At 44.7% G+C, this 19,923-nt stretch overlaps 1 protein-coding gene across 3 annotated transcripts in view; it reads right to left on the bottom strand.

Annotated features, from left to right (window-relative positions):
- Positions 1-19,923, bottom strand: part of rad21b (RAD21 cohesin complex component b) — a 96,133-nt gene that overhangs the window by 26,103 nt on the left and 50,107 nt on the right. For all 3 annotated transcript variants that reach the window (XM_085993296.1, XM_085993294.1, XM_085993295.1), the window contains exons 2-4: positions 7,901-8,078; positions 3,622-3,751; positions 1,815-1,914 (exon numbers count right to left, since the gene is read on the bottom strand). In XM_085993296.1, coding sequence (XP_085849422.1) covers positions 1,815-1,914; positions 3,622-3,751; positions 7,901-8,044 — 374 coding nt within the window. In that variant the 5' untranslated portion in view covers positions 8,045-8,078. The remainder of the gene's footprint in view (positions 1-1,814; positions 1,915-3,621; positions 3,752-7,900; positions 8,079-19,923) is intronic.

Here is a 19,923-nt window from a genome sequence, read left to right on the forward strand (position 1 = left end):
GATTCATATATAATGCCCCCATATTCTATTAACCTGCTGTTGTGTTCATCGTCGAGGTTCACACATGGATAATGGCCAGATTGGCAAGATACTGGATGGCCCGCAACACCCAAGGAACCATACCCAAGAATGGAGTCAATGTCATTAGTAGAGGAGAGGAGAGGGGGGAAAATGGTGAAAAAAGTTAATACTTTTGACCTGCAGGTCTTAGAAAAAAACACTTCTGGAATTATTTTTTAAATATTTGATTTTATGGATGTTTAAAAATTAGAAGTACCTTTCCATTTGCAAGTTTTGTCAGGACCTTAAGTGATCTGAAACCCTTGTACCAGTTGTATACTGCTTCTGTGTACAGCTAGATTAATTTTATGCCTCAATGTCCTATCTCAAGAAAAAGTTTCAGCTAGATCATATTTGACAACTATTATATTTTTCCCCAATTTTTCTCCTCCTCTCCTCAAAGCAGTGACAAGTGCCAAGGTATGGTTCTACAGGCAATGTTGACAACTTGTCCACTTGGCTTTCCTTCACGTGAATTCAAAATACTACGTCTCAGCAGGTTATTCATGGGAGGTTTCACAATTAAGCCCAATTCAGTCCTCGTCCCATATCCACACACATACATTGCAGCAAGAGGTACTTGGGAATCCTGGCTGAATTTTACACTCTCCAACGCAATGCCACCAAGGTCAATTGTTCTATCTCGGCTAAAATAAATCAGTGCAGATTTGAGTTCTTCCTTGTCTGCGTTGTGTAACACTACATCACTCAGTACATTTACCCAAACTACCACATTTTTAACATTACTGTATTAGTCACTAGCTGGGGAGCCCCGCGTTGCGAGGGCAATTTTGGGGCGCTTGGTCTCCCTGCCCCTGTGTGTCCCCCCTCTCCCCGTCATGTCCTCTCCCTGTCCAATCCCTCCCTCCCCTCCTCTCCCTCCCCTCCTCTCGTCTCCCTCCCGCCCCTCCCCCACACCTACCCTCCCCCACCCCCACCCTCCCCCACCCCCTCCCCTCCCCTCTGTCCCTCTCTCCGGCCCCTCCCCCTGCCTAGCGCCTGAGGTCCGGTGCCGTTGCAATAGCGGCCGTGCGGGGCCTAGCGCTTAAGGCGCGGTCGGGTTCTGAGGCCGGGACGGACCGGAGCTGAGGTCCCCCGCGTATCGCGCGGCTGATGGACGGCCGCTGCGGGCGGGCGGCGCATGCGCGGTCAGTGCAGGTGGCGCATGCGCGGTCTCTCCGGCCCCTCCCTAACACACAATTCAAATATTTACCTTACTTCCCTAACACAAAGTGTGGGGAAAAAGTCGTGAAAAATCAAGATGGCGGCCACTCACCTCGGTTCAGAAGGATAAGGCCCGCCCACACACGCACCGATTGGTTGACCGGTCAGGTCACCGAAGCGTAGGATTGGTCAATCGTCGAGTCACTCGACACAACTGTAGGAAGGAACCCGCCGTCCGATTGGTCGACCTCGACGTCACACGGTCGCTAATGAGATGCTAATGAGCGGAAGGCTGAACGTTTTTCGGATACCGCGGGCGGGATTTTTGTGCGGCCGAAACGTAAATACACCTATGACCGGTCCGGAATCGCAAGCTTTCTTTTGAGGCGACGCGCGCGTCGGTACGCTCTGTAACTTTCAAACGTATAGAGAACAGACAGACAGACAGACATCGGGACAGAAGAGCCGCTTTATATATATAGATTTGTAAGATGCCATTTTGAATTAAGCTCGATTTCAAATCAATTCTACAATGATTTTATGGTGTGCAAGAATATTCACTTCTTTAAAAAAGATTTAAAAACACTTACTCTAGGTCAGGTAACGGCTGGTCGAAATCATGAAATTCCTCAGGCAAAGTGATAGCATTGTACGCAGCTTCCCGGTTCTCCTCTGGAAGATCCACGACACCTATAATGGGGATGTCAAATTTATTCAATTTCATATAATAGCTAGCATTCTGTTAACCACTGTTGCTCATCTCACAATTAGAATAATCAAATTAGGATAAGGTTACCAAGGTGTAACATGGGCACTGTCAATTACAAGTGTCCGACTAGAGCATGGGGGCTGAGCGGCACTCATGTCCCAATGGGTGAACGCATTACTTGGTGCAGTTGTGCAAAGATACTGTATATATCTGCATTAAGCAACCTTTAAAATTCCACCCCAAAATAAATTCACGGTACTCATTAGACAGGCATAATGGTACTCATGAATTTGAGTTTGGTCAGGAATGTGGATGTTGCCGGCGAGGCCAGCATTTATGCCCATCCCTAATTGTCCTTGAGAACATGCCGCCTTCTTGAATACAACCGAGTGGCTTGCTAGTTCAGAGGGCAGTCAACCACATTGCTGTGGGTCTGGAGTCATGTACAGGCCAGACCGGGTAAGAGTTCCTTCCCTAAAGGACACGAGTGAACCAGATGGGTTTTTACGATAATCTGGTTGCAGTACCATCACTTATACTAGCTTTTTATTCCAGATTTATTTAATTGAATTTAAATTCCCCAGTTGCGGTGGTGGAATTTGAATGCATGTCTCCATATTATTAGTCCAGTAACATAACCATATTAGTGGATTACTAGTTCAGTACCGCTCCCTATTTACATGGCACTGTACTTGTGATTCCATGCTTTGAACTTGTTCTTAGTTTGGCTTCAGTGTTGCAAGTACAGCGAGCATGTAAATAGTCAACCCGTTGGACTCCAGTGGGAGCCAAACCACTGCTAAATTTCCCATTTAATCGCATTTTAGATTTTGTAACTTTTACACAGTCAAAAATATGATGCTAGATTTGTTTGCTTGGTGTTTGGAGAGGAGCAAAAGGAGAAAAGGCACATTATAATTCTAAAGTTACATAATGCATAATGTTGTTCTTTTTTTTTAAATTAAAAATCTCCCAGTGGTAAAAACATGCATGTTTCTGCATAATGATCAAAAAAAATGGCAGATTATTTTGGGCTTAAAGTATTGTATTGGAAATAACTTTGTCCCATTTTTGTCTCTTCACCCCCAACAGAGTATTAAGCACGTTCTCAGAGCTACTCTCAACTTTCGGACAAATGGTGTAGTAGATTAATTGGAAATGTTTCATTGGAATCTTGTGCTTGTGAGTACCTCAACTACACTAAGAAAAAACAAATAGCAGCTCTGTTGAGACCAGCAACCAACAATACAAGCGATTGCACATCCTACCATTCCACATCAGCAAACTGCAACAGGAGAGACAAAACTACAGCCCTGCATCTCAGCAGTCCAGCCTATGAAGGCCAGGCAACTCAGTCCTTTTTGCACTTCTACTTCTGATTTGTCCTGTTTCAATTTTGTTGGTCTTGAAGTTTGGAAAGGACTGACTTTGCACTAATGATTCAATCGTGGATAAATCAGAAATCGGAATCAAGATCTGTTAGTATATGCACCTCGAGACATACGCAAATTAATGGGAACACTGACTTAAATTTTGTAAGCAGCCTTCCTGAGGTTCCATGGTACACACCTAAGCAGCCCACAAAGATTAAAAAAAAAGTTAAATATTTCTGCCATAACTTCCCTCCTCCAATTTAAAAAAAATACAAAAATCACAAACCGTATACAAACAAAATACCAATATCCTACCTGGACGGAAAGCCATTTTAATCTTTATGAAGGCTTCATTACAGTCTGCCAAAAGGTATTTGGCTTTTCTATGATAAATCCTCACCACACCCAGCAAAAGGTGCCCAGAGGTTCGCAAAGCCATCTTAACCTGGAAAAGCCAATGGGTTACAAACTATTAACACTGAACAATTTTTCCAAACTCTTGATCAAACATCAAATGTAGCAATCTCTCCTACATTGTTTCTGGGAGGTAAAAATCTCATCCCGTGCATCATTTTAAGATTGTTCTCGAGTACTCTTGACTTGAATTTGATTGCTTTCATTCAGGTGAATCAAGTTTCAACATTCTATTACAACGGCCTTAAGAGAGTTGATCTAAATGGTCACCATTGCGGAGTTCTGGGCACTCTTCATTATGGTGAAGATCACGCAATGTTAGTAGACAACAGAAATGGATGTAGTGGCTGAAAAGAATCAGCTGTGTTCAATACAGAGCTCAGAGGTATTGGTGACAAGGGTATGGAGTTTGTGACGGGGGCTGAAGATAAACATTCGGAAGACCGAAGCCTTCAACAGCTTTCTGATAGTTAACTGACAGATGCAACACCGAAGCCCATGTCTTTCTAGGAAAGTAAAAAGATTCAGCATGGAATCGCTATAAATTGTGTCTGGCAAATTTAACAGACTTCTTTGAGGCAAAACAGAGCGTATTTTTTAAAGAGCATTTGATAAGATGCCATATAGGTGGCTTGTTGATAAACGTAATAGACACAGTATTAAAGGAAGCATGGCAGTGTTAACAGGAAGTTAATGGACAGAAAACAGTAGTGGTTAACAGATCCCCTAGGGGGAGTGTTTGCTAGTGCTCTGGGGGAGGGTTTAAACTAAAATGGCAGGGGGTTGGGAACCTGAGCAAGGGGACAGAGGAAAGGGAAACAGGGATAAAAGCAAAAGATAGGACGGAGAAAAACAAAAGTGGCAGTCAGAGAAATCAACAGTTTAAATCAAACATGGCCACAGTAAATAATAATTCTAATAGGTGTAAGAGCGTTAAAAAAACAAGCCTGAAGGCTTTGTGTCTTAATGCGAGGAGCATTCGTAATAAGGTGGATGAATTAGCTGCGCAAATAGAGGTAAACGAATATGATTTGATTGGGATTACAGAAACATGGCTCCAGTGTGGCCAAGGCTGGGAACTCAACATCCAGAGGTACTCAATATTCAGGAAAGATAGGCAAAAAGGAAAGGGAGGTGGGGTAGCATTGCTGGTTAAAGAAGGGATTAACACAATTGTAAGGAAGGATATTAGCTCTGATGATGTGGCATCTGTATGGGTAGAACTGAGAAATACCATGGGGCAGAAAACGTTAGTGGGAGTGGTATATAGACCTCCAAACAGTAATGCAGAGGTTGGGGATGGCATTAAAAGGGAAATTAGAGAAGCGTGCAATAAGGGCACAGCAGTCATCATGGGTGACTTTAATCTACATATAGATTAGGCTAACCAAATTAGTAACAATACTGTGGAGGAGGAATTCCTGGAGTGTTTAAGGGATGGTTTCCTGGACCAATAAGTCGAGGAACCAACCAGAGATCAGGCCATCTTAGACTGGGTATTATGTAACGAGAAAGGATTAATTAGCAATCTTGTTGTACGAGGCCCCTTGGGTCGGAGTGATCATAATATGATCGAATTCTTCATTAAGATGGAGAATGAAGTAGTCGACTCAGAGACTAGGGTCTTAAATTTAAATAAAGGAAACTACGATGGTCTGAGGCGTGAGTTGGGTAAGATTGATTGGGGAATGTCACTCAAAGAGTTGACGGTGGATAGGCAATGACAAACATTCAAAGACCGCATGGATGAACTACAGAATTTATTCATCCCAGTTTGGCATAAAAATAAAACAAAAAATGTGACTCAACCGTGGCTAACAAGGGAAATTAGGGATAGCATAAGATCCAAGGAGAGGACATATAAATTGGCCAGAAAAAGCAGTAAACCTGAGGATTGGGAGTTTAGGATTCAACAAAGGAGGACAAAGGGATTAATTAAGAAAGCGAAAATAGAATGAGAGTAAGCTTGCAGGGAACATAAAAACTGACTGTAAAAGCTTTTATAGATATGTGAAGAGAAAAAGATTGGTGAAGTCAAGCGTAGGTCCCTTGCAGTCAGAATCAGGGGAATTTATAATGGGGAACAAAGAAATGGCAGACCAATTAAATACATATTTTGGTTCTGTCTTCACAAAGGAGGACACAAATAACCTCCCAGAGATGGCGGGGAACATAGGGTCTGATGAAAGGGTGGAACTGAAAGAAATCAGTATTTGTAGGGAAATGGTGTTAGGGAAATTGATGGGATTGAAGGCCGATAAATCCCCAGGGCCTGATAATCTACATCCTAGGGTACTTAAGGAAGTGGCCCTAGAAATAGTTGATGCTTTGCTGATCATCTTCCAGCATTCGATGGGATCTGGAACAGTACCCATGGATTGGAGGGTAGCTAATGTTACCCCACTATTCAAGAAAGGTGGTAGAGAGAAAACAGGGAATTACAGACCAGTAAGCCTGACATCGGTAGTGGGGAAAATGCTAGAGTCCATTATAAAAGATGTAATAGCAGAGCACTTGGAAAACAGCGACAGGATCGGACAAAGTCAACATGGATTTACAAAAGGTAAATCGTGCTTGACTAATCTACTGGAATTTTTTGAGGATGTAACTAGTAAAATAGATAAGGGAGAACCAGTGGATGTGGTGTATTTGAACTTTCAGAAGGCTTTCGATAAGGTCCCACATAAGAGATTAGCGTGTAAAGTTAAGACACATGGGATTGGGGGCAAGGTATTGACTTGGATAGAGAACTGGTTGGCAGTCAGAAAGCATAGAGTTGGAATAAACGGGTCTTTTTCCGAGTGGCAGGCAGTGACTAGTGGGGTACCGCAGGGATTGGTCCATGGGCCCCAGCTATTCACAATATATATTAATGATCTAGACAAGGGAACTAGATGTAATATCTCCAAATTTGCAGACGACACAAAGCTGGGTGGGCGTGTGTGCTGTGAGGAGGATGCCAAGAAACTCCAGGATGATTTGGACAAGTTGTGTGATTGGGCAAAAGCATGGCAGATGCAATATAACGTGGATAAATGCGAGGTTATCCACTTTGGTGGCAAAAACAGGAAGGCAGATTATCTGAAAGGCAATAGATTGGGAGAAGGGGAAGTGCAACGAGACCTGGGTGTCCTTGTGCACCAGTCGCTGAAGGTAAGCATGCAGGTTAAGAAGGCAAATGGCATGTTGCCCTTCGTAGCGAGAGGGTTTGAGTACAGGAACAAGGATGTCTTGCTGCAGTTGTACAGGGCCTTGGTGAGACCACACCTTGAGTATTGTGTGCAGTTTTGGTCGCCTTATCTGAGGAAGGATGTTCTTGCCATGGAAGGAGTGCAGCGAAGATTCACCAGGCTGATACCTGGGATGGCAGGAATGACGTATGAGGAGAGATTGGGTCGATTGGGCTTGTGCTTGCTGGAGTTTAGAAGAATGAGAGGGGATCTCATTGAAACGTATAAAATTCTGACAGAACTGGACAGACTAGATGCAGGAAGGATGTTCCCGATGGTCGGGGAGTCCAGAACCAGGGGTCACAGTCTAAGGATAAGGGGTAGGCCATTTAGGACAGAAACGAGGAGGAATTTCTTCATCCAGAGAATGGTGAACCTGTGGAATTCTCTACCACAGAAGACAGTAGAGGCCAATACATTAAATATATTCAAGAAGGAGTTAGATATATTTCTTACGGCTAAAGGGATCAAGGGGTATGGGGAGAAAGCAGTGACCGGGTACTGAATTTGGATGATCAGCCACGATCGCATTGAATGGCGGAGCAGGCTCGAGGGGCCGAATGGCCTACTCCTGCTCCTATCTTCTATGTTTCTATTTTTTAAGATTGGAGGATGTGAACAGTGGTGTCCCCTAGGGATAAGTATTGAGTCTGTTGCTCGTAATAGATATAAATGATCTGGAAGGGGGGCGGGTGGGTGACCACGAACTTACCATGTGCAACAAAGGAGATCAACTATTTATCCATTAATAATGTTATACACAGGTGTTGCTAAGTGTCACACTGGCATAGCAAAATTCTGACAACAGAAAGTAAGTGCGACCAGAGGAAATACAGACACTCGCAAGACTGAACATAAAAAAAAAAATCAAGTTAAATACCTATTTGTGGAACTCACCTTATTTACAAATAATTGACCCAGATAAGATGCCTAATTAGATTAATATTTACCTTTGGAGAAATTATGCTTTCCACGCTGCTTTCCAGGTTACATTCGAACACGTGGGCTTTGGTGAGCTTCTTGTCCCAATGGGCCGCAAGCCAAATTTTGGCTAGCGGCCCACGTTTGCTCAACACAAAGTGAGCGTAAAACATCTTCTGCGATACCTTTCAGCACAAGATCATAAACCTAGACAAAGAAAATTGCCATCAATAAACTGAAAGCTGCACATTTATTACATAATACCACAATATACTTTTTCTTTTCCCAATTTCCGCACCCTAAATCTGACAGTGCCTAGCATGCTTATCTTTAATGTGTATAACAGAGGCCTAAAACAATCCAGAAAAAGCTATTCAAAATGTTACACAGAAAAAAAGGCACACTGCTTTCACAAACAAAATTTAAAAATCAACATTTAATCCGGTCAGTTCTGAGGAAAGGTCATCGACCTGAAACGTTAACTCGGTTTCTCTCTCCACAGATGCTGCCTGACCTGCTGAGTATTTCCAGAATTTTCTGATTTTATCTAAGTTTATGCAACCTGGCCTCAATTTAACCCGCGAAGCCCTGGCATCATTCTGGTGAAATCTGCACGGCACCCCCCAAGGCCAATATATCCTTCCTGAGGTACTGTGCCCAAAACGGAATGTAGCGCCCCAGATGGGCTCTGACCAAGGATCTATACAACTGAAGCACAACTTCCTCCCCTTTGTATTGCAGCCCCCTTGAGATAAAAGCCAACAATCCATTTGCCTTCGATTGTTTTTTGTACCTGTCTCCTGGCTTTTAATGAGTTGTACACTTGGACTCCCGAGTCTCTTTGCTCCTCTACAGTTTCTCATTTCTCACCATTTAGAAAATACACTGATTTATCTTTCTTGGGTCCAAAGTTGACTACTTCAGAGTTGCCCACATTGAACTCCATCTGCCATAGTTTTGCTACTCACATAATCTGTCTATGTTCCTTTGTAACTTCCCGCTGCCATCTGCACTAATTACTGTCCTCGTTACTTAGTATCTGAAGTGGTCTAGGCAAGCTACTCAGTTGTATTAAAACCTACCAAAAAAATGCAGCTGTTGAAGGCAGCGACGGCCCACCACCACCTTCTTAGGAGCAATAAATGCCAGCCTTGCCAGAGATGCTCATATCTCAAGAATGAATAAAAAAGGCAATAGTTTTGGACAAGCTTAAGTTTAGAGGGTGCAGGATGGTCGGCCAGCCAGGAAAGCATTGGAATATTCATGTCTGGAAGTTTCTGCAGCAGATTGGCTGATGAAGGCAATGTTACAGAGGTGGCAGTCTTTGTGATGGGGATATGGGGTTGGGAGCTCAACTCGGGGTCGAACAGCCAAGACTGAATGTCAGACAAACAGTCTCAACACAGGACAATAAAGGGGTAAAGAGCAGTGGCGGAGAGGTGTCAACAGCATACATGCGCAAGCTGACAAATGAACCCAATCTTCACTTGTGTGCCTCCGACTCGCCTGATTTAGAGGTCGTACTGCAACAGGCGCATCCAATCTCCTCAACTAGGAAATGGATATGGTGATGGAGGAAAAAGAAAATTATATAAACTTTGTAATGGCACAGTGCATCGCGAACACATTAATGGCACAGTATGTATGGAAATATACACTACGATTTACCCCCTATCCAGGTTGTTTTTGTGGCTGATTTTCTCCCTGCCATTTCTGAAGACATAGAATTTTGGTGGTTACACTGACTGGAGCTGGCATCCTCTGCTCCCTTGTCCAAATGACCATAATCCTCGTGTGAGCCCAGACAGTTCAATGTTGGTAGGCTACTCAACCATCACAGTGGAGCCCATTCATGTCTTCACCCGATACCTACATGCAAGCACTTTCTAGCAGGGGACATTGGCTAACAACCAAGATCAGAAGTGGAAACCCTATCTGATTTTAATTTCCCTAGCCGAGGAATGTCACACCCCAACTGCTGCCTTGGCTAAGGTCGACTAATTAAGCACGGACCAGAAATCAAATGTGGAAATTTTGTTTGCTGCAGTGAGCAATATCTTTACTAACTAAGCCATCAAGCGAGGTGTCAAGAATCTACCCTCCCTCTTCTCAAAGGGCAGCAATTTTATTTGTGGCAGGAAGGCTGCTTTCACATACATCCAAGCAACCAGATAAAGTATAATGTTGCCAAAAGCTTGACAATAGCCCAGCCACCCACAGAGCACGTGTCCTGGTGGGAGCGGTCAATAATGTGAGTATGGCAGAGAAACAATTTCCTTTCTTCAGAGGTTTGCAAGATGAGGAGAGGTTTTGAGAGTGTAAGTAGGAAAAACTATTCCCTCTGGCGAGTGCGGCAATAACTAGAGGTCATAGATTCACAATCATTGGCGATGAGAAGTTTGTTCTCCACTCAGAGTGGTCAGGATTTGGAATGCTCAACCTGAACGTGGTGGGAAGCCAATTCCATCAATAATTTTAAACGAGAGTTGGACAGGTGCTTGAGGATAAGAAACTTACAGGGCTATGGACAATAAGCGGGGGTGTGGGACTAAGCACAACTGCTTTTTCAAAGAGCCAGCACAGGCACGACAGGCCAAATGGCAGCCTTCTGTGCTGTAAGTTTCTAAGATTTCTATGAAAACTTTATTGCCAGATGGTTTTAATTAGTTTGTAGTACAAAACAACTTTCAAAAGTTACTCTAGATTTGCACTTTTGCTCCCATCATGGCAAAATAATGTGGCACAATTTCACTAGGAGTGACAAGCTGGCAGCTAAAAATTGTTGCTACCCATGCAATTCTTCATATTCCAGCTTTATGGTAGGCAAAATGATTTTTGTAGCATTTTAAAGACTCAGACACAGAATACTGAATACACTTCCAACTGCACAACTTTTCCTTAAAACCTCTTCAGTTGATGTACAGATAGGAGTAGAAGGGCTTGGGGCTAGAACAAAGCATTTAGAAACACACAAAAAAGGACAGGAAAAGACCAGCAGATCCATCAATAGGTTATAGGGAAAGGTTATTGACCAACAGTCACGACAGGTGCACTGACTCCCACAGCTACCTGGACTACACTTCCTCCCACCCCGCCTCCTGTAAGGACTCTATTCCATTCTCCCAGTTTCTCCGTCTCCACAGCATCTGCTCTGACGATGCCACCTTCCACACCAGTGCTTCCGACATGTCTTCCTTTTACCTCAACCAAGGATTCCCCTCTACCGTGGTTGACACGGCCCTTGACCGTGTCCGTTCTATTTCCCGCACTTCTGCTCTCAACCCTTGCCCTCCCTCCCGGAACCACGGTCGGGTTCCCCTTGTCCTCACCTTTCACCCCACCAGCCTCCACATTCAACTGATCATCCTCCGTCATTTCCGTCACCTCCAACTTGATCTCACCATCAAATGCATCTTCCCCTCCCCTCTCCTTTCAGCATTCCGTAGGGACCACTCCCTCCGAGACACCCTAGTCCACTCCTCTATCACCCCCAGCACCCCTTCGCCCGGCACCTTCCCATGCAAGCGCAGGAGATGCAACACCTGCCTTTATACCGCACCCCCATCCCACTGTTCAGGACCCCAAACACCCCTTCCAGGTGAAATGGCGATTTACTTGTACTTCTTGCAATCTAGTATACTGTATTCGCTGCTCACGATGTGGTCTCCTCTACATTGGGGAGACCAAACGCAGATTGGGTGACCGCTTTGCGGAATATCGCCGTTCAGTCCGTAAGGTTGACACTGAGCTTCCGGTCGTCTGTCATTTTAATTCACCGCCCCATTCCCACTCAGACCTCACCGTACTCAGGCTCTTGCCTTGTTCCACGGAAACCCAGCGTAAGCTCAAGGAACAGCACCTCATCTTCCGATTAGGCACTTTACAGCCTTCCGGACTCAATATTGAGTTCAACAATTTTAGATCATAACCTCGGCCCCCATTACATTTTTATATAGTTTTTATCCACACCTTTGTTTTGTGCCCTTCCCCCTTTTTTTCTCTCCCACATGGCAGCTGTCTCTCATTCTGCCAGCGCATTTCACACTGCACCCATTTAATAAACACCTAGAGCCATCTTCTGTCTCTTTACTAGTCCTATCACCATCTCGACTCGTTTTGAATACCTCTTAATGTCTCTTCCCTTCTCTTTTGTTCTTTCATCCCCATTTCCCAGCCCCCAAACTGGCCTCTTAATCTGTTTCATTTCCTGTGTTTTCTCTCAGTCTTGACGAAGGGTTTCGACCTGAAACGTTGACTCTATTTCTCTCTCCACGGATGTTGCCTGGCCGGCTGAGTTTTTCCAGCATTTTCTGTTATTAGCAGATCCATCAAGCCTGTCCTATCCTGGTATGGTCTAACTTAAAACATAGCACCACCCCCATCTCTTCCCCTTCCTCTCGTAACCATGCAACTTCTGTGGAAAAGATAAAGAAAAAGAAATAATAAACCCGAGACTGCGTTAGGGGGAAAAAAACTGGGAAATTCCTCCGGCCCCCTTCCCCCGAATAAGAACATAAGACGTAGGAGCAGTAGGTCGTCATTTAGCCCCTCGAGCCTGCTCCGCCATTCAATAAGATCATGGCTGATCTGATCCTGGGCTCAACTCCACTTTCCTGCCTGCTCCCCATAACCCTTGACTCCCTTACCATTCAAAAATCTATCTAACTCCATCTTAAATATATTCAATGACCCAGCCTCCATAGCTCTCTGGGGAAGAGAATTCCAAAGATTCACGACCCTCAGAGAAGAAATTTCCTCATTTCCGTTTTAAAAGGGTGTCCCCTTAATCTGAAATTATGCCCACTTGTTCTAGATTCCCCCACGAGGGGAAACATCCTCTCTGCATCTACCCGGTCGAGCCCCTTCAGAATCTTATATGTTTCAATAAGATCCCCTCTCATCCTTCTAAACTCTAATGAGTGGTGCTCCGGTTTCCTCCCACAGTCCAAAGATGTGCGGGTTAGGATGATTGGCTATGATAAATTGACCCTTAGTGTTAGGGGGATTAAATACGTGGGGTTACGGGGATAGGGTGGGATATGTGTTGGTGTAGGGGTTACGGGGATCGGGTGGGATATGTGTCGGTGCAGGCTCGATGGGCCGAAATGGCCTCTATCTGCACTGTGGGGTTTCTGTGATTCTGTGAGTATAGGCACAACCTGCTCAACCTTTCTTCATAAGACAACCCCTTCATCTCCGGAATCAACCTCGTGAACCTTCTCTGAACTGCCTCCAATGCAAGTATATCCTGCCTTAAATAAGGAGACCAAAACTGTACACAGTGCTCCAGGTGTGGTCTCACCATCGCCCTGTACAGTTGTAACTGGACTTCCCTACTTTTATACTCCATTCCCTTTGAAATAAAGGCCAACACTCCATTTGCCTTCCGAATTACTTGCTGTACCTGCATGCTAACTTTTTGTGATTGATGTACAAGGACCCCCAGATCCCTCTGTACCTCAGCATTTTGTAATCTCTCCCCATTTAAATAATAATTTGCTTTTTTATTTTTCCTACCAAAGTGGATAACCTCGCATTTTCCCACATTATCTGCCAGATTTTTGCGCACTCACTTAACCTATCTGTATCCCTTTGGAGATTCTTTACGTCCTCCACACAATTTGCTTTCCCACCTATCTTTGTATCAGCAGCAAATTTGGCTACATTACACTCGGTCCCTTCATCCAAGTCATTAATATAGATTGTAAATTGTTGAGGCCCCAGCACTGATCCCTGCAGCACCCCACTAGTTAGTTTGCCAACCTGAAAATGACCCATTTATCCCAACTCTCTGTTTTCTGTTAGTTAGCCAATCTTCTATCCATGCTAATATATTACCCCCAACCCCATGAGCTCTTATCTTGTGCAGTAACCTTTTATGTGGCACCTTATCGAATGCCTTCTGGAAATCCAAATACACGACATCTACTGGTTCCCCTTTATGCACCCTGCTCGTTACATCCTCAAAGAACTCCAGCAAATTTGTCATACCCGATTTCCCTTTCATAAAACCATGCTGACTCTGCTTGACTATATTATTATGATTTTCTAAATGTCCTTAATGATGGACTCCAGCATTTTCCCAATGACACATGTTAGGCTAGCTGGTCTATAGTTGCCTGCTTTCTGTCTCCCTCCTTTCTTAAATAGGGGCATTACATTTGTGGTTTTCCAGTCCGCTGGGACCTCTCCAGAATCCAGGAAATTTTGGTAGATTACAATCAATGCATCCACTATCTCTGCAGCCACCTCTTTTAAGACCCTAGGATGCAGGCCATCGGGAATGTGATCAAGCAAGCTCCACAAAACCTTCAATGACCCAGCTGCCTGTATACGTAGATTTGTTTGCTACTCTCAAACTTGTGCAGCTGCCTTTTGAATGCTTGTGCAAATCTGTACTCATTGTATGTGTAGCAACCTTAGTACTGGCAGAAACGGTTTTCCTGCCACACGTTAATAGTAGCATGAAAACAAAGTTAAGTGTCAAGTCTTGAGCTGCTGGCTTTTAGAAACCTAACCAGAAGTTGAGTTTGTGCAGCAGTGTTTCTGTGTCATGTATTTAATTCGATCTCAATTCACTATAAATGATGCATAAGAAAAAAGATGGAGTTTTATAACTATTTTGTTCACGCACACCATTACAAAGGAAACCAAAATACCGCATCACCTCATTCATGTTTGACATCAGTCATTTGTTAGGAACACCAAGAATTCATAGATATGCAATTTAGCCACTTGGTACAAGGGTTCTCTAATAATATACACACATTCAAATTGACCAGTCTAATCCTGGAATAATTTAACTCCTGGATGCTGTGATCAGGTGAATGTAGATCTTTATTGGATGGTGAGCTAGGATGGCAGGGGCCTTTCCGCGTCTGTATATCACGTGAGGTTAAAGGCGAGTGCTAAAGTTAGCACCGTTGCATGAAGGTGGTTTTACTAGCAGTTGGTCCTGACAACTCACCCAGTTCTCACTAGTGGTTCACCCTAGGTTGGCAGGCTGAACCTAGTGAGTGTAGTCAAAGAGTAATGGTTGAACACTTAGTAAATTTTAGACATCTGAAACCGAATGAATTATGGAGGATGAGAAAGATCATGCCGGATTGGTCATCACCATAAACAAGGGCAGCGCACACCGTTCAGGAACCAAGGCATCTATAGGAACATGGAATGTTAGGACTCTACATCAAACAGGAACCCAGGTAATATTGATTAATGAACCAAAGAGACACCAATGATAATAAATAGGTTTATTTGAGACAAGATGGAACAGTAAAAGTAAGTTTCACTATGATGGACACAGGTTTTTAAGTGTCTGGAAGATGGTGTGCATCAGGAGGGAGTAATATTAGTGTTAAAACCAGTAGAAAGTCATGCACTCATGTCTTTCAATCACATATCCCTTTCTATGTTAAAGGCTAGATTCAGGACTAAAGTCGAAGCAGTCATAATCATGCAGGTATATAGAGTCATACGGCACAGAAGGAGGCCATACGGCCCATTTCGTCCGTGCCGGCTGTCTGTAGAGCAATCCAGTCAGTCCCATTTTCCCCGCTCTATCCCCGTAGCCCTGCAAGTTTATTTCCCTCAAGTGCCTATTCAATCTCTCCTTGAAAACATTGAGTGTCTCTGCTTCCACCACTTCCGTCGGCAGCAAATTCCAGGTCCTCACCACTCGCTGCGTAAAAAGGTTTTTCTTCACATCCCCCCTGTATCACTTGCCCAAAACCTTAAATCTGTGTCCCCCTAGTCCTTGTAGCATCAACTAGTGGGAACAGCCTTTCCCCCATCTAGCCTATCCATCATAATCTTGTACACCTCTAGCAAATCATCCCTCAACCTCCTTTGCTCTAATTAAAACAAATCCAGCTTCTCCGACCTGTCCTTGTAGCTAAGATCCCCCATCCCTGGAACCATTCTGGTAAATCTCCTCTGCACCCTCTCAAGGGCCTTCACATCCATCCTAAAGTGTGGTGACCAGAACTGGACGCAATACTCCAGTTGTGGCCTAACCAGCGCTTTACAAAAGGTTCAGCATAACTTCTCTACTTTTGTACTCAATACCTCTATTTATGAAGCCCAAGATCCCATACGCTTTGCTAACCACTCTCTCAATATGTCCTGCCACCTTCAGGGACCTATGCACATTAACTCCCAGGTCCCTCTGTCCCTGCACACTCTTTAAAACTGTGCTTTTAAGTGTATATTGCCTCTCCCTGCTCCTTCTGCCAAAATGCATCACCTCACACTTCTCTGTATTAAATTCCATCTGTCACTTGTCTGCCCATTCTGCTAGCCTTTCTATGTTCTATTGCAGTCGATTGGTATCATCCTCACTGTTTGTATTCCAATATCCAGGACATATATATATATATATATTAAAAAAAGCAGTGGCCCCAGCACCTACCCTTTGGGAGCACCACTGTCTACCATCCTCCAGTCTGAAAAACAGTTATTTACCACAATTCGCTGTTTTCTGTCCTTAAGCAATCGGAGTAGATCGTAGACAGTGGAAGAATTTGGTGGTTTCTCATGCCTAACTCAAAAGGAGTAGAATCACAGAACCCGAGGATTCTAAGTTAAGTATCTAGATATCTAATACAGGAAACTTTGTGTTATCCGGAGGCTAAATGTCCGGCAAGCTCGAGCCACCGGCAAAAACCAGGAGCTGTTTTTGTAGTGTCCGCGTATCAATAACACACGGACTGCAGGAGAACGGTAATAACAGGTGTTTACTGAACAGAGGGTATGCTGGAACTGAAAGTACAGAAGCCTGCTACGGCTTTATATACAGGTGTGGTCACTGCCGATAAAACAGTATAAAAGCAGTTCTCTCTTAAAGGTACATACACAACAATTCCTCCCCTTTTAGATAAACAGTACATAACATTCATTTAACAATTGAATAATAGCTAATTACAATTTTCTTTGTACTATATACATCAGCTGAAAGTAATCATTTATAAATTCAGTCTTTGAGGAGGCTTCCTGATCCTGTCTGGATAGCGCCTTTCTCGAGTATCCTGTTCTTGCGGCGGAGTCGATTCTGGCTCATTGTCATTGGTTGGTTCGTCAGCTTCCAATACCACTGATTCTGAGGTAGACGCAATCTGCACTTCGGGTTCATCACCAGGTGCGCATGCTCGTGGTATGGGTTTGACTTGTTCCTGTGACTCTAGAATCTGGTCAGCATGGCGTCTCACGATGCTCTCTCCAACGTCCACTGTGTACATTAGTGGTCCCTGCCGTGTGCATATCGTTCCTGGCTGCCATTTTTCTGTTCGGTAGTCGCGGGCCAAGACTGGTTGCCCTATCTTGAAGCTCCTGGTTGGCTTCTCATTGATGTGCTGGAATTGCTTATTCTCAACATCTCGTCTTATGTTTGGTTTGAGCAAGTCCAGGCGACATCTTCACCCGCGGTTAAACAACATCATGGCTGGAGTTTGGTTGGTGACTGCATGTGTCGCATTTCGGTAAGCAAACAAGAAATTATCCACCTTGTGTTGCAGTGGTATATTGTCGTTATACATCGCCTTTATTGCTTTTTTAAAGGTTTGAACAAGCCTCTCAGCCAACCCATTTGTGGCTGGATGATATGGGGCGGATGTGTAATGCTTTACCCCATTATTCCTCAAAAACCTCCGGAAATCCTCGGACACAAACTGTGGTCCATTGTCGGAGCAAATCTGTTCTGGCAACCCATTCCTGGCGAAGATGGTCCGTAGGACTGCAATAGTTTTCTCCGTGGTGGAGGACATTTCGAATGTGCATCCACGGTGATTAAAAACATTGAGTCCATAAATGGACCAGCAAAATCAATGTGTACCTGTTGCCATGGAGATGAGGGCCACTCCCATGGGTGTAGCGGGGCCTGTGGTGGAGCGTTTTGGACTTTCTGGCATCCTGTGCATCTCTTGGTCATTTCCTCGATTTCTTTATCGATTCCCGGCCACCACACAAACGCCCTGGCTAGGCTCTTCATTTTTACCCCTCCCAGATGACCCTCATGAAGCTCATTGAGCGCTCTCTCTCAACTTGGGTGGAACTACCACTCGGGATCGACACATCAAGGTCCCCCGGCACACTGACAGCTGTTCTCTCCTTGGCGAGAATGCTGGCAACAGTGAGTCGCCATGTGCTGGCCATCCCTTCACCGTCAAATCACAGACCCGAGTGTGTCTCGGGTCATTTCGGGTTTCCTTCTCTATACTTGAGTTTGTAACAGGTAGACATTCGACTATGGTCGAATGGAATATCTCAACAGGGTCCACTGCAGGTGCTTCCTCCAGCGTAGGCAGCGGCAGGCGCAACAGCCCATCAGCGTTTCCATGCTGTTTCGTGCCCTTATACTCTATGTCGTATTGATGTGCCCCTAGAAAAAGGGACCATCTTTGCAGCCGTTGCACCGTCATCACCGGAACGCCCTTCTTTGGGTTAAAAATGGAGACAAGAGGCTGGTGATCAGTCAGTAAGGTGAATTTCTGCCCGTGCAGATAGTGATTGAACTTCTTCACCCCCCACACCAGGCTGAGGGCCTCCCCGTCAATCTGGGCGTAGTTACGCTCGGCTGAAGTTAACGAGCGTGACGCAAAGGCTATTGGCCTCTCTGAACCGTCAAGGAATTTGTGCGACAGCACCGCTCCAATGCCATAGGGAGACGCATCACATGCCAACCGAATCGGTAGTGATGGATTGTAGTGGGCCAATACTTCTTTTGAAGTGATTAGGCATTTACATTTCTGAAAGGCACGCTTACACTCATCACTCCATTTCCATGTTACTCCAGTTTGCAGCAGGGCGTTCAGCGGGTGCAGAATTGTAGACAAATTTGGCAAGAACTTATGGTAGTAGTTCACCAACCCGAGGAACGACCTCAGTTGTGACACATTTTCCAGTGCTGGAGCCTTGACTACTGCCTCAATCTTGTCTGGGGACTTAAGTAACCCCTCTTCATCAATCACGTGGCCACAATACGAGATTTGTTTCCTGAAAAACTCGCACTTGGGGCAGTTGGCTCGTAGCCCATATTCTTGTAATCTAGTGAGCACCTGCTCCACGTTGGCATGGTGTTCACTGTCATTTCCGCCCATAACCAGGATGTCGTCCAAATAACACTGGGTCCCCGAGATCCCTTGCAGGACTTGTTCCATCGCTCCCTGCCAAATTGCCGGAGCTGATGCTACCCCGAATACCAGTCGGTTGTACTGGTAAAGACCTTTGTGAGTGTTTATCGTGAGGTATTTTCTAGATGATTCATCTACCTCCATTTGTAGATACGCTTGGGCCAGATCAATCTTCGTAAAGCGTTTCCCTCCAGATAGTGAGGCGAAAATATCTTCTATCCGCGGAAATGGATATTGTACTGTGTGAAGGACTGGGTTCACAGTTACCTTAAAGTCCCCACAGATGCGAACCTTCTTCGGTTCCCCGGGCATGCTGCTCAATGATTTCTTCATTACAGGAACGATGGGTGTGGCCCACTCGCTCCAGTCCACCTTGGACAGCACACCCGCACGCTCCAGACTCTCCAGCTCTGCTTCGACGGCTGGGCGGATCGCATACGGTACCGGTCTGGCCGTAAAAAATTTGGGGTTTGCGTTATCTTCAATTTTTATCGTTGCCATTACACCTTTTAGAGTCCCAAGTCCTTGCTGGAACACCTCTTTCACGTCAGTTAGAATTTTTGACAGTCGTCCAGGTGTGGCGTCGTCATCCTTTTTGTCAGCCACAGCTAGCGCCTGTATGGAATGCCAATCCAATTGTATTTTTCCGATCCATTCACGTCCCAATAATGGTGGTCCTCCATCTTGTAGTACATATAGATACAGTTCCTGTGTTTCCTTGCTGTTGTATTTAACGGGCACCCTTATTTTTCCTCTGGGGTAGATTTTTGCCCCGTATATATGTCTTCAAGACAATGGACGTATCCTTCAAGGGAATGTGTGAGAATAGCCGCTCGTAGTCTCGTCGATTCATGACTGTTGGGGCTGATCCTGTGTCCAATTCCATCTTTACTTGGGACCCTGCTATCATGAGGGTGACTCAATGG

The sequence above is a fragment of the Somniosus microcephalus genome, chromosome 7, assembly GCF_052327205.1.
Source record: "Somniosus microcephalus isolate GS21.2 chromosome 7, FLI_Smic_1.0, whole genome shotgun sequence".
Lineage (NCBI taxonomy): Eukaryota > Metazoa > Chordata > Chondrichthyes > Squaliformes > Somniosidae > Somniosus > Somniosus microcephalus.